Source organism: Gorilla gorilla, chromosome 13, assembly GCF_029281585.2.
Source record: "Gorilla gorilla gorilla isolate KB3781 chromosome 13, NHGRI_mGorGor1-v2.1_pri, whole genome shotgun sequence".
NCBI lineage: Eukaryota > Metazoa > Chordata > Mammalia > Primates > Hominidae > Gorilla > Gorilla gorilla.
Window position 1 is genome coordinate 133,457,372 of NC_073237.2, and position 13,073 is coordinate 133,470,444.

At 63.9% G+C, this 13,073-nt stretch overlaps 2 protein-coding genes across 11 annotated transcripts in view; one reads left to right on the forward strand and one right to left on the reverse strand.

Annotated features, from left to right (window-relative positions):
• LOC129524525 (putative uncharacterized protein LINC02908) overlaps positions 1–4,236 on the forward strand; it is a 9,999-nt gene extending 5,763 nt beyond the window's left edge. Inside the window, exon 3 of the mRNA XM_055350222.2 lies at positions 946–4,236. Coding sequence (XP_055206197.1) covers positions 946–1,350 — 405 coding nt within the window. The 3' untranslated portion in view covers positions 1,351–4,236. The remainder of the gene's footprint in view (positions 1–945) is intronic.
• A 1,499-nt stretch (positions 4,237–5,735) lies between these two features.
• NPDC1 (neural proliferation, differentiation and control 1) lies at positions 5,736–12,998 on the reverse strand. 10 transcript variants are annotated; one of them, XM_055350213.2, is made up of 9 exons: positions 12,173–12,998; positions 9,203–9,349; positions 7,334–7,459; positions 7,086–7,256; positions 6,943–7,009; positions 6,786–6,870; positions 6,629–6,708; positions 6,243–6,339; positions 5,736–6,136 (listed from the first exon to the last, which is right to left on the reverse strand). In XM_055350213.2, the coding sequence occupies exons 1-9, from the start codon at positions 12,282–12,284 to the stop codon at positions 6,044–6,046; spliced, it is 978 nt and encodes a 325-aa protein (XP_055206188.1). In that variant the 5' UTR covers positions 12,285–12,998; the 3' UTR covers positions 5,736–6,043. The 10 variants fall into 10 exon arrangements, with proteins under 10 accessions (XP_055206188.1, XP_055206192.1, XP_055206189.1 ...); XM_055350217.2 differs by having other exon boundaries at positions 5,736–6,172; positions 12,173–12,542; XM_055350214.2 differs by lacking the exon at positions 6,786–6,870 and having other exon boundaries at positions 12,173–12,978.
• Between the last annotated feature and the right edge of the window lie 75 nt (positions 12,999–13,073).

Sequence of the window (13,073 nt, forward strand, 5' to 3'; positions counted from 1 at the left end):
GCAAGACTGGGACGGGGTGGTAGTCAGAGGCCCCCACCCGTGTGGCGCAGTGTAGCCTCTGAGCTGAGCTTTGCTGCGGAACTTGTGCAACGGCTGGAGGGAGGGGGACTTGGCGGCTTGGAGGGAGGGGGACTTGGAGGGAGGGGGGCTTGGAGGGAGGGGGGCTTGGAGGGAGGGGGGCTTGGAGGGAGGGGGGCTTGGAGGGAGGGGGGTTTGGAGGGAGGGGGGCTTGGAGGGAGGGGGGCTTGGAGGGAGGGGGGCTTGGAGGGAGGGGGGTTTGGAGGGAGGGGGGCTTGGAGGGAGGGGGGCTTGGAGGGAGGGGGGCTTGGAGGGAGGGGGTTTGGAGGGAGGGGAGCTTGGAGGGAGGGGGGTTTGGAGGGAGGGGGCTTGGAGGGAGGGGGGCTTGGAGGGAGGGGAGCTTGGAGGGAGGGGGGTTTGGAGGGAGGGGGGCTTGGAGGGAGGGGAGCTTGGAGGGAGGGGGGTTTGGAGGGAGGGGGGTTTGGAGGGAAGGGTTTGGAGGGAGGGGAGCTTGGAGGGAGGGGAGCTTGGAGGGAGGGGGGTTTGGAGGGAGGAGGGTTTGGAGGGAGGGGAGCTTGGAGGGAGGGGGGTTTGGAGGGAGGGGGTTTGGAGGGAGGGGTTTGGAGGGAGGGGGCTGGAGGGAGGGGAGCTTGGAGGGGAGCTTGGAGGGAGGGGGGTTTTGAGGGAGGGGTGCCTGTGGGTTCCACGGGAAACTGTCAGTGCCTGAGCTGCTTGGCTTAGGGGCTGGCACCAGAGTGGGCAGCTGCCTCCAGCCCCGCCTTTCCAGCCTCCCATGTTTTCGGTGATGACCACAGTGGCACCTGGGCCTTTAATCCCACCCCAGCGTTCCTCCTCTGGCAGGGGGCCCCCGGGGAGCCACACCTTGGCTTCAGCCTCACACCACCCCATCTCTTCTCCTTGAAACAGACACCCGGCGGCAGTTCCTGCAGGAAGGAGGCTGTCCTGCCACGCCTGCGGGTGACCCGGCCTCTGGTGCCAGAGCCCGCCATCCTTCCTGTTTGTGCTGCCAGGCTGGCAGGGTCCCTTGCCACCGACCTCAGCCGCAGCCACAGCCTGCTCCCTCCCTGGGTGGATTTGAAGGAGCCTCCCCCACCCTCCGACCCTAGCTTGCTCCTTGAGGACCCTGGGCAGGGTGGCTGCCATGGGGCCCAGTCGTGCGTGGGAACCTGCGAGCTGGCAAACGGGGCTCGGGGGTTTTGCCCAGAAATGGGTCAGAACGAAAGCCTCTCAGAGGAAAGAGAAGGGCATGAGTCAAAGAGAAAGTCGGGGGGCAGGGGCTCCCCCTCATCTCACCCCACCCAGGCCTCCTGACTCCCTGGGTTTGTGTGGACCCAGGCAGGCAGCCAACCCCAGCTCCGTGGTGTGTGAGCATCGTGATGATCAGGACACAAGCTCTTCCCAGCTGAGCCTTCACTGTGGGCCAGCTTCCCGGTGGATGCCCACTGAAGAGGCCTCAACCCAGTGGGCCCCACTCCAGACCAAGAGCAGACCATTGGCCAGCTGCCCCCTGCAGACAGCGGCACCCGGGGCAGCAGCAAGGTGAGGGGCACCCAGCCCCAGCCCGAGGGGCGTCTCAGGGAGCGGGCTGAGCCTGGCTGTCTTCCTGAGCCCCACCTGCTTCATGGGTTGGCTTGAGCAAGGGCAGTCCAGATGCGTGTCTCGAGCGCCCCCTGGCGGCAAGCTGCAAAGCTACATGGCTCCGGCAAGAAGGAAGACTGCCCTTTATTCTCAATAACAGGTGGTGCTGGGGGCTGGAGAGCCCCTCTGACCTCGCCTTGGGAAAGCCGGGTGGGTGCACGGAGCCCGGCAGGTGGCCAAGGGGACCCCCAAGTGGAGGGATTGGTCGAGGGGCAGCACAGGGTGGTGCAGTGGGTGAGCTCAGCCCCTCCCCTCCCAGTCTCATCCCATTGAGCCCCAAGGCGTGGGGGGATCACGTCTGTGTCCTTGTTCTCCTCCAGGTGGAGCTGCTGGGTGGGGCTCTGGTCCTCCAGGGACCCACTCTGCACCCCAAGTTTTGCCGGGACCCGCTCCTCTGTGTTGCGTGGCTGTAGGGGAGGGCTGCAGCCAGGGACTCTGAACCCGGGGCCGGCCCACCCAGCCACCCAGGGTGGGGAACAAGACCGCCTCCCAGGGCCAGAAGCTGGGGAGGTCCTCGCTTCCTAGGATGTTGGCTAGGGGATCACACGCCCCACATTCTGGGTCAAGCATGGTCCTGCCCCAGCATCTTGCTGGGTTGGGGGCATCTCTGCACAGATGAGTGCCACCCCAGCGTCTCCGCCAGGGTCTGGGCATGTCACTCTTGGGCATCTGTGCTCAGGAGGTCGCCAGGTGTGGGCAGGGCACCAAGCAGGGAGGTAGCTGAGGCTGGAAGACGCACATCAGTGCCCCGCTGGGCTTCCTCAAGTGGGAACTGGTGGAGGGGGCGCTGGGCTGCCGGGCCAGGATCAGCAGGCTCAGGCCAGCTCAGGGCTCAGAGTCGAGCCAGAAACCAAGGTGAAATCTGCCTCTTGCTGCCGCCAGGGCCCTTGGGACAGGGACAGGAACAGCAGAAGGTAAAGTGGAAAGGAATTGAGTAATGGGCCCCCAGGCAAGGCTGAGCCAGGCCCCAAGCCCAGGATTGGGGTCTCCAGAGTATCTGGGGGCCCCAGGGCAGCTCACCCACAGCCTGGGGCCTATGGGAGCAAGGGGGCTCCTGATGGGTGGGGGCAGGAGCTTGGACAAAGTTAAAGGTCTTCTGTCTGAATTGGTCAGGGGCCAATGAAAGCCAAAAAGCTGGTGTGGTGGCTTATGCCTGTAATCCCACTTTGGGAGGCCAAGGCGGGTGGATCACCTGAGGTCAGGAGTTCGAGACCAGCCTGGTCAACATGGTGAAACCCCGTCTCCACTAAAAATAGCTGGGCGTGGTGGCAGGCACCTGTAATCCCAGCTACTCGGGAGGCTGAGGCAGGAGAATCACTTGAACCTGGGAGATGGAGGTTGCAGAGAGCCAAGATCATATCACTGCACTCCAGGCTGGCTGACAGAGCGAGAATCTGTCTCAAAAAAAAAAAAAAAATCCAAAAAGGCGAGTGGGGAGCAGGATGCTAGGCTGCATGGGGGCCTATGCCCCAACCGGAGGACCCCAGCCCCCTGCCAACCCTTCCCCAGCTCAGGCCCACCGGCTCCCTTCTCACACAGCTGCTCTGGGAGGGAGTCCTTCCTTGCCAATACCTAAGAGAATGGGCAGCAGGGACCCTGAGGACAGGTTGGGGACACCCAGAACAAGAAGAAGATGGGACACACTAGGAGGCTCTTGGGCCCCTGCGTCAGGCCAGCAGGAGGATAGGTGTGTATTGTGACCTGAGGGACTGAACGTGGAGCTCCAGGGGAACCTCCCAGCCAGTGACACGCTGGCCTTGGGCCAGACGCTGCCCCGCGCCCTTGAGTGACGCCCGGGCCTCCCTGCACCCACCCGCTTTCCCTGTGGCTAATGGCTTAGAGTGAAGGATGGTGGGCATGGGCGTGCCACGTGGGCTCAGCGTCCACCCTGCCCCATGCACGCAGGCACCCATCACACCAGGGCCCACACACAGGCTCCCATCACACCCTGCCCCATCACGGCAGTGCCCAGAGGGACGTGGGGCTCCCAGCTGAGGGCCAGCCCGAGGTCACAGGTGAGGAGAGGTGAGAGGCAAGGGGGCTTCCTGGTCTGGGTGGGCTGTGGCCCCCAAAACATGTTGCTTAGGTCAAGCCAGTGTTCCCCAGCAGGGGTGAACAATTTTCCCCCAGCCTGCCTGGCCCACCCTTTCTCCAGGGACGGTGCCCAGTGGGCCTTATCTTCCCCATGCCAGGTGTGATAGTTAATACTGTCAACTTGATTGGATTGAAGGATACAAAGTATTGATGCTGTGTGTGTCTGAGAGGGTGTTGCCAAAAGAGATTAACACTAGAGTCAGTGGGCTGCGGACGGCAGACCCACCCTTCATCTGGTCGGCACCATCTAATCAGCTGCCAGCGAATGTCAACCAGAAAAACGTGAAAAGGAGACGACAGGCCTCGCCTCCCAGCGTACATCTTTCTCCTGTGCTGGACGCTTCCTGCCCTCGAACATCGGACTCCAAGTTCAGCTTTGAGACTCGGGCTGGCTCTCCGTGCTCCTCAGCTTGCAGACGGCCTACTGTGGGACCTTGTGATCATGTCAGTTAATACTTAATAAACTCCCCTTCATATATATGTATTTCTTTTTTTTTTTTTTAACACAGTCTTGCTGTCTCTAGGCTGGAGTGCGGTGGTGCAATCTTGGCTCACTGCAACCTCCGCCTCCTGGGTTCAAGCGATTCTCCTGCCTCAGCCTCCAGATAGCTGGGACTACAGGCACATGCTGCCATGCCTGGCCAATTTCTTGTATTTTAGTAGAGACGGGGGTTTTACTATGTTGCCCAGGCTGGTCTCGAACTCCTGAGCTCGGGCAATCCGCCCGCCTCAGCTTCCCAAAGTGCTGGGATTACAGGCGTGATCCACCTCACCTGGCCCCCCTCTCTCTCTATATATATCTCCTATTCTGTTTCTCTAAGAGAACCCTGACTGGCCGTGTGCGGTGACTCACGCCTGTAATCCCAGCACTTTGGGAGACCGAGGCGGGCAGATCATCTGAGGTCAGGAATTCCAGACCAGCCTGGCCAACATGGAGAAACCTCGTCTCTACTAAAAATACAAAATTAGTCAGGTGTGGTGGCACACACCTGCAATCCCAGCTACTTGGGAGGCTGAGGCAGGAGAATCGCTTGAACCTGAGAGGCGGAGGTTGCAGTGAGCCGAGATCAGGCCATTGCACTCCAGCCTGGGCAACAAGAGTGAAACTCCATCTCAAAAATAAATAAATAAATAAATAAATAAATAAATAAAAAGAGACCCCTGATTAATAACACGAGCACGCCAGGGCTGTCTAGGTGCCTGGACCTTCAGACTCCTAACAACCACTGAGGGGCTTCTGAACCCAGTCCTCCTACGTCCCCAGCATCAGTGGGACACAGAGTTTCAGCCCCTGCACCCTGACCTGGTACTGGCCTGATCTGGGCACTTTTGACCACATGATTCCCCTTCCTCCCTCGGGGCCTTCTTGCTCCAAATTTAGGAGTGGCCAAGTCCCAGCTCCAGGTGTCCAGGCCCCTCCCATCACACCCCTCACCTGGCCCCCTGGGTCCACCTGGCTCTGCATAGCTGGTATCACACAGGTACCTCCGCCTGCCATCCCTTCTCCGTGTGCTGCAGGGCCTGGCGTCCGTGGTCCCCATGAGAAACCCAGACTCAATGTCTGCATTGTTTTCCTTCTGCCTGGAGGTGGTGGGCACCCCCATCCAGGTGTGTGTGGACTATCACCTGCTCCAGCCCTCTTTATCATACAGGATGAGGTCTTTCGGGCCGCAGAGCCAACCCTGGGCTGGCCCAGCCCTACACTACGCCCTTCCCCTCTCCCACCTGCGTAGAAGGGTCTGCAGGGGTGAGGCCTGGCTGAGGAGGGTGGGGATGATCCCGTGGGCTCTCCTCCAGCTCCACGGGATGGGAAGTTCCTCCTAATGAGCGAACAGAAAGGCCTCCTCCCTCTGGGGGTGCAAGAGCAGACCCCAGGCCCCCCACTCAGGGGTCCGTCTACCAGGGCCCCAAATGGGAGATGAGGCGGCGGAAGATTAACCCAAGCTGGCAACACAGGCAGAAGCCGCAGGTCTGAAATGGACTTTAATTGGCTTTTGTCTCTAGACTTCCCCACCCATTCCTGCGCTCTACGGTTCTCCACGCCCCCTCCAGTTCGGGGGTCTAAACTGAACGGGAGAGGTGCAGGGGACCAGGAGGTGTCCTGGCACAAAGGTTCGGGGGTCTCCCTGGCAAGGGGTCCCAGGGCCTGGAGCCCGAGGCCCAGCCAAAAGCACACAGCATCAAAACATGTTTTTAGTGGGAAGCTCCAGGCCCTGCCCCTCCCCGGGGGCCTCGAGGTCGGGGAGCAGGTGGGCGTCTGTCTGCCTCCAGGTCATGGCAGTGCAGGCGGTGAGCTGGGGGCCGGCAGGGGCGCGGACAGTGCGGCGTGGTCGAACAGAGGGTTGCGCACCTCCATTTCCCCGGTCTGCGAATGTGGGTGTCAGGCCGGGCAGTGGGTGGGCTGGGGGGATACTTGCTGGGAGGGAACCCCAGGAGATGGTTCGCCCCTCCCTGCACCCTGAGGCACTCACCGGGGCCAGGCCCGGGCACTCGTACACCGTGAAGTCTCCGTCCTCATTCTCCTCATCCGAGGAGGCCGTGTCCAGCTCCTTGGGTGGCTCTTTATGCCTGGGTAGGGGGGGATCGCTGGGTCCTCCCCACGCCCTCGAGGTGCCAGTGGCCCAGTCTGGAAGTGGGCACTCAGCCCACCTCAGCCCTGGGGTGGCAGGGGAGCACAGCCCAGGGTGAAGTTGGCCAGGGGAGGTGAGGGTGCAGGGCGGCGGGGGAGGTGAAGGTTAGCGTGCAGGTGAGGGTGGCAGGGCCTGGGGTAAAGTTGGCCAGGGGAGGTGGAGATGGAGGTGGAGGTGGGGATGGGGGGTGGGTGGGTGGGGGTGGCAGTGCCGGGGCGGCCACTCACCGCTCCAGGCACAGCATCTGCTGCCGTTGGTGCTGGTAGTGGTACATCTCCGCGCTGTGTGCCAGCCGCTGGTCCCCAGGCTGTGGGAAGGAGGAGGCGAGGGTCAGTTGGCGGCCAGGGTTGGGCGGGAGCCTCAGGGCTGAAGGGGGCCACACACCGAGATCCGGGGAGCTGCAGGTGAGTCAGGGGCCTTCGCAGCAGCGTAGTCGGCCTTCTGAGTCAGGCGGATCTCACGCTGCAGCCTGTGGGGAGTGGGGCCTGAGACCTCTGAGCGTGTGGCACCCTCCCTGCCCTGCCCGCGGCCACTGGCTCACCTGCACCAGCAGAGGGAGGCTACGGAGAGGGCAGCTGCACCGGCCACACAGAACGCCAGGATCAGCACTGCAGGAGGGGGCGTGTGAGGGCGGCCTTCTGCAGGGGGCCCTGCTGCCCCTGCCCACCCCCGACCAAGACCTACCAAGGGCGAGGCCGTCGCCTTGCCCTCCCCGGGGCTCCAGGGGCGACATGTGCACCGGGTCGGATGACACAGGGGAGCCCAGGGAGGTGTGGGGCGTGGGCGTGGGGGTTCCTGGAGTGGAGGGGAGGCCCAGCTCCAGCCCCTGCCCCCGTGCCGAGAAGCCCAGGGTGGCTGCGAGAGAGGACAGGTTAGAGTGAGAGCACTGGGCTGGGGACAGGGCCGTGGGGCAGGGGAAGCGGGGGTCTCACCAGGCTCCAGGAGCCGCTGTCGGGCCTTGGGTAGGGGCGGAGTTGAGTGTCCAGACTCCTTCCGGGCAAGCTCCTGGGCCAGGAAGTCAATCTCATCTTCCAGTCTGGGCTGGGGCTGGCCCCCGCCTGGGGAGGGTGAGGGGCCATCAGGTGGAGGGGTCCGTCCAGGAGGTAGCCCCAGGCCCGGCCTCCCCGCTTCTGGCAAGTTCCTCCCAGGAGCCTGAGGACTGGGTACACGCCTGGAGGCCCTCTCCCTCCCAGACTGCCATGGTGACAGCGCGGGCGCTTCCTGTGAGGGGCAGTGCTTCCCGGCAAGTGGAGGCAGGGCAAGGGAGGAGGCGCTAGGGAAATGTCCAAAGACCGGGCACGGGGAGGAAGGAGTGGGGTCTCTCACCCCAACCCATGTCCATAAAGGGCCGGCCAGCGCAGCCCCTTCTGCTTCCCCACCTCCAAGCACCTTCTTGGGCAGAGGGGCAGGGACTCCCCAAGGAGTAGGGGGAAGCCGAAGGAAGCCAAGCACCTGGGACCCCTCCCCAGGTCATTGGGAGAACGGGGGCAGCTGTCAGGGGTGGGGCTGGTGGCAGGGCCCCACCGGTACCCACTGTGGGCTGCACAGTCTGGGTGGACGCTCCCAGGTTGGCAGGAGGTGCATCCACACAGACCCTTACAGCCACTTCTCGGTGCTCCTCTCAACACCTCCTCCAGGAAGCCGCTGCTGCTCCCACCCCCAGCACCTCTGAGCAAAGCCCTCACCACACCTGAAGTCACTCAGTGACTGGCCATCCCCACAGATGCGGCTCAGGCTGGCGAGCGGGGCATCCCCAGCACCCAGCCAGTGCTGGCACCCTTCAACATTTGCCAACAGGCGGACAGGACAGTGAGTGGTGGAAAAGAGCAAGCTGCCTGGGGACGGGGAAGTGGGGGCCTGGAGGGCTTCTGGGCAGACCCTGCAGAGCCCAGGCCCGGGGAGAATGGGCCCCTCCTCTCCCGTGGCCATCCCAGCATTTCGCATCGTGCAGCCCTTCCCCTGGGAGGGCCTGACTGCCCCAGGCCTGGGTCCACCTCCATTTGGAAAGGATGGGAGGCTTCGTGGAGAGTGAATGAGGATCTCCCAGGCCTTGGACCCAACACCCCACAAGGTCCAGGGGCCCTGAGACCACCTGGCACAGGCCTGGGCATTGAGGCTGCAGGCTGCTGCTTTTTTTTTTTGAGGCGGAGTCTCACTCTGTCGCCCAGACTGGAGTGCAGTGGCATGATCTCGGCTCACTGCAAGCTCTGCCTCCCGGGTTCACGCCATTCTCCTGCCTCAGCTCCCCGAGTAGCTGGGACTACAGGCGCCTGCCACCACGCCCGGCTAATTTTGTTTTTGTATTTTTAGTACAGATGGGGTTTCACCGTGTTAGCCAGGATGGTCTCGATCTCCTGACCTCATGATCCACCCGCCTCAGCCTCCCAAAGTGCTGGGATTACAGGCGTGAACCACCGCACCCGGCCTTCTTTTTTTTTTTTTTTTTTTTTTTTTGAGACAGAGTCTCGCTCTGTTACCCAGGCTGGAGTGCAGTGGTGAATCTCGGCTCACTGCAAGCTCCGCCTCCCGGGTTAAAGCAATTCTCCTGCCTCAGCCTCCTGAGTAGCTGGGACTACAGGCGCGTGCACCACGCCCGGCTACTTTGAATTTTTAGTAGAGACGGGGTTTCACCATGTTGGCCAGGCTGGTCTTGAACTCCTGACCTCAAGAGATCCAACAGCCTGGGCCTCCCACAGTGCTGGGATTACAGGCATGAGCCACCGTGCCCAGCCGGCCGCTTCTTACGGGGAGAGGTTCACACAGGGACATCCCCCCATCGACTTCCCCCTTTGCTTTCGTACCTGGAGGCCGGCGCATCCTGGGCACACAGAGCCCTTGCTGGTCCTCCTGGAAGGGCTGAAGGCAGGGCCCACAGGCATGTGCACCAGGAGGACACTTTGCCCGCCTCTTCAGGGCACAGTCCAGGCTCCCGGGACAGGCGGCTACATCTGGGAAGGAAGCAGAAGGCAGGGCCGGCTCACGGCCCCGCAGGGCTCGGCCCCTGCACACGGCAGCGCTGCCCCAGCCACCCGCCCCCGTCACCCCCAGAGCTGGCCGGGCCTGGTTCTGGCCATTGTTCTGGACAGGCCCTTCCTCCCTGACGCCAGGGCTCAGAACCCGGAAGCGAACAGTCCTAGGACTTATCAGAAATACCCTGCCCCACCCCTCCTCCCCAGGGTCCACTTCCAGGCCTGATAGAGCCCTCAGCTCAGAAGCTGAGCCTCACTGTCCAGGCAGTGCTGAGTTCTCCTGGGCAGGGCTGTGCAGCCCCACAAGCCCAGCCTCCGGCCTCAACATGCCCCACAGCAAGCCAGGAACCCTGTCCAGATTGGGAGTCCCAAGGGAAGGGCCCAGGTCTGTCTCTGGGGAGCAGCAAACGATGCCGCCAGTGACCTCTCCTTCCCGTACGGCTCTCCCCTGAACCCAGCACTGACAAGTGTGCAGCCTGGAAGGGATGCTGCTCCTCCAGCCTCTGGCTTGTCCCCCAGGCACCAAGGACACCTAAGATGGAGTCTGCTGACCTCACTGGCCTCAGACACAGAACCCATGCAGGTCACTCCCAAAGCCACCACACCAGGGGCTGCAGTCAGGGGCCAGGTGGCACCCGAGGGCCTCAGGAGGCCGAGGTTGGCAGTGCTGGGGATGGCAGGCCAGGCCCTAGTTCCCTAGTTCCTAACCACACTTTCATCTCGCTGATGAGGGGCCCAGGCCACAGTGCCAGCTGACACATGTGGCTAATTAGTCTTATCCTGGTGCTGGAGAACGGGGCGAGGGGGCAATGGCCCTCTGCCTCAGTTTCCCCTCTGGGATATAGCTGAGTTGCCTCAAAGCTAAGGAATGTCCCCAGTCACAGCAAGCCAGTGGAGCCAGGGGAACCCCAGCAGGGCCATCAACCCTGCCTGGGGAGTCTGCGGTGGCACCTCTGGCTAACCAGGACTCTTCGTCTCTGCCCAGCCCCACACTGCACACTGCAGGCAGGGCCACCGGGGCCACACGGGGCATCGTCCTTCTCCAGACCTTGGTTGGCTGGCTTGGTTTCCTTGGTAACCTGACCCTCAGGGCCCTCAGGCTGTCCACCTTCCTTCAAGGCAGTTCCAGCAGCCTCAGCAGCCACAGTGGCAGGTGGGCACAGGAGCCAACGCCAGGCACCGCACACCCTCCACGACCTGGGGCAGCAGCCTCCAGTATCAGTGGGCCGGGACTTGGGCACGTTAAACATTAAACCTGTGCCAGCAGGTCCACCTGGGCCCACCCGCCAACTTGGCACCTGGGGAGTGAGGCAGTCCCCGCTCCTGTGCTGATACCCCACCGTCCACCACGCCAAAGGCAGGGGCCTGAGGTACAAAGCTGACTCTAGGGTCTGGGTTCCAGGACCCTCCCAGCCCCTTTTTCCCCAGCCCAGGAGCCTCCATCCCCCACTTCCTCCTCCTGAAAAGAGGTCCCAGGAACAAGAGCAGCTGGACAGTGGCTGGCAACCCCCCCCCCCCCACCCGCCAACGTCTGGGCTGCCTGAGGGCCCTCCCTTCCAAGCACTGGGCACTGGGAGTGGGAGGAGTTGCCTAGGGAGGGCCCTGCCAGGTCTCCCGGTGAGGCAGACACGAAGCTGCAGAGGCCGGTGAACTGAGGACTGGCACCCGCCACCCACCCGGGCTCAGCACAGCAGCTGCAGCCCCGTTTCCTGAATAGGTGGCCTCCGCCTTTCCTGGCTGAGCACACTCTGATTCTCGGAAGCCTCTCCTGTTCATGCCCACCTCCCATCCAGGCGCACTGAGCCCAGGAGGAAGCCGGCCTCACTCTGGCCCCTTGAGGCCACACACACAGAACCAGGCTGCCCAGATCAGCGCCTCAGCTGTGCCACAATCCACTTAACTTCTCCATGCCTCAGATTCCTTGCCTGTAAAATGGGCTCACAGCACCTCTTCTGCAGGGCTGCCAGGAGTACTGCACGAATGCAGTCGCAAAGTCTCCCAGTTCAGTCCCCCCAGAAAAACGTCAGCTTTGCATCCTGGGTTCCTGCAGGGAGCTCTGCTCTCTGGACCCTCGGGACCCATCTGTGCAGGTGAGAGGGTGTCCCAGGACCCTGGGCTTATCACCCTCCTCCGGAGTCCACCTGCAGCCCTCAGTCCCAAAGACAGAATGCCAGTGCCCTCAAGGGCAGGGGATGCAGGAGGAGGCTCTGAGGCTACAACAGTCTCCCTCCTATTGAAGCTGGAACAGCACCCCGAGCCTGCGCCACCAAGTGCCCCCAGAACTTCAGCGCCCACCATGGCGCACAAGGCCGGTGCCCAGCGCCACCCAAGGCGTGAGGACAGGCAGAGCAGCACTGAGGCCCCGACCCCGGGACGCGCACCGGCAGCGAAGCCGGCGGGCACTCAGGGCCAGCCCCACACCCGCAGGAGCCCCGAACACGGAGACACACAGAGACGCACACAGGCAGACTCCCGGCGGGCCCGCCCAGAGCCAGATGGCCGCGGCGCGGAGGCCTGAGCCAGACGGGCTCCCGGCGGAAGAAGCCATGAATCTAAGGTACGCCTCTGGGAACCGGCAGAAGCCCCATCCGGCGCGGCCTTTCGGAGGCTCCGCGCTGCGCCCTCGGGCCAGGCCTGTTTATTCCATCCTGGGCGAGGCGCGGCCGCCGCCACCAGCGGACCAGGCCTGCAGGGCCTGCGGGCCTGGGCAGGACGAGGGCGGCGGCGCCCGGCAACCCGGTCCCCGCCCGGCGATCCCGGCCCCGGGGCGCCCCGCGGCCTGCGCCCAGCGCGCTCGCTCACCCGGGTGGCCGGCGGCGGCTCCACGCAGGGCGGCGCCGAGGACGAGGCCGGAGAGCAGCAGCCGCAGCAGCCGCAGGTGCCGCGGGGAGGGCGGAGGCAGCGGCGTCGCCATCCTTCAGCGCCGCCGCCGGGGCAGCATGGCACCGCGAGGCCGGGGGCTCGGCGCGGGCTCCGGGCTCCGCGTCGGGAGCAGCGGAGGCAGCGGGCGAGGACGCAGGAGGAAGAGGAGGCGGATGCCAAGGAGGAGGAGGAGGAAGAGGAAAGGCCCGGGCGGCGGCGCTGACGCTGCAGCAAGGATCCGGGATGGAGGCGCCGGCGAGGCGCGCACGCGGAGACTGCGCCTGCGCGCTCCACCTGAGGGGGCGGGAGGGCGGCTCCAGACTGCGCCCCCTCCCCCTGCTCCAGTTCTGGTCCCCTCTCCGGGCCTGTCTGGACCTCTCTCGGCCTCAGGGTGTCTCGGCACCTGCGGTCTCTGGGGCGGGTGCGGTTCCCAGAAGTCCGGCTGGGTTTGGGCCGCGGGTGGGCTTCTCCAGGATGCGCTCCCTTCTGGCCTCTTCCCGGTAGGACTCCGAGCCCCTCATCCGCACCCGCGATGGGGCAGAGGACCTGTGTGGGCCTAGCCTCGCGAGCGCACAGAGACACAGGAGCGCCGGGCGCACGCAGACAGGTGCTCACGAGCTGGGCAGGTGCACAGGAAGGCACAGGTGTGCCCACAGAGGCAGGGGCACCCCCACTCGCGGGAAAAGCAAATACAGGAACACAGAACGGCCCCGGCCCCGACTGCAGCTTTGGCTGGAGCCGCGGCGGCCGCGCTCAGTGAGGCCACCAGGGGGCAAGAGTGATCCGGAGCCACTGAGGACTGGAGCTGGGAGCTGTCCAAGGTGTTCACGGTCCCCAGGTG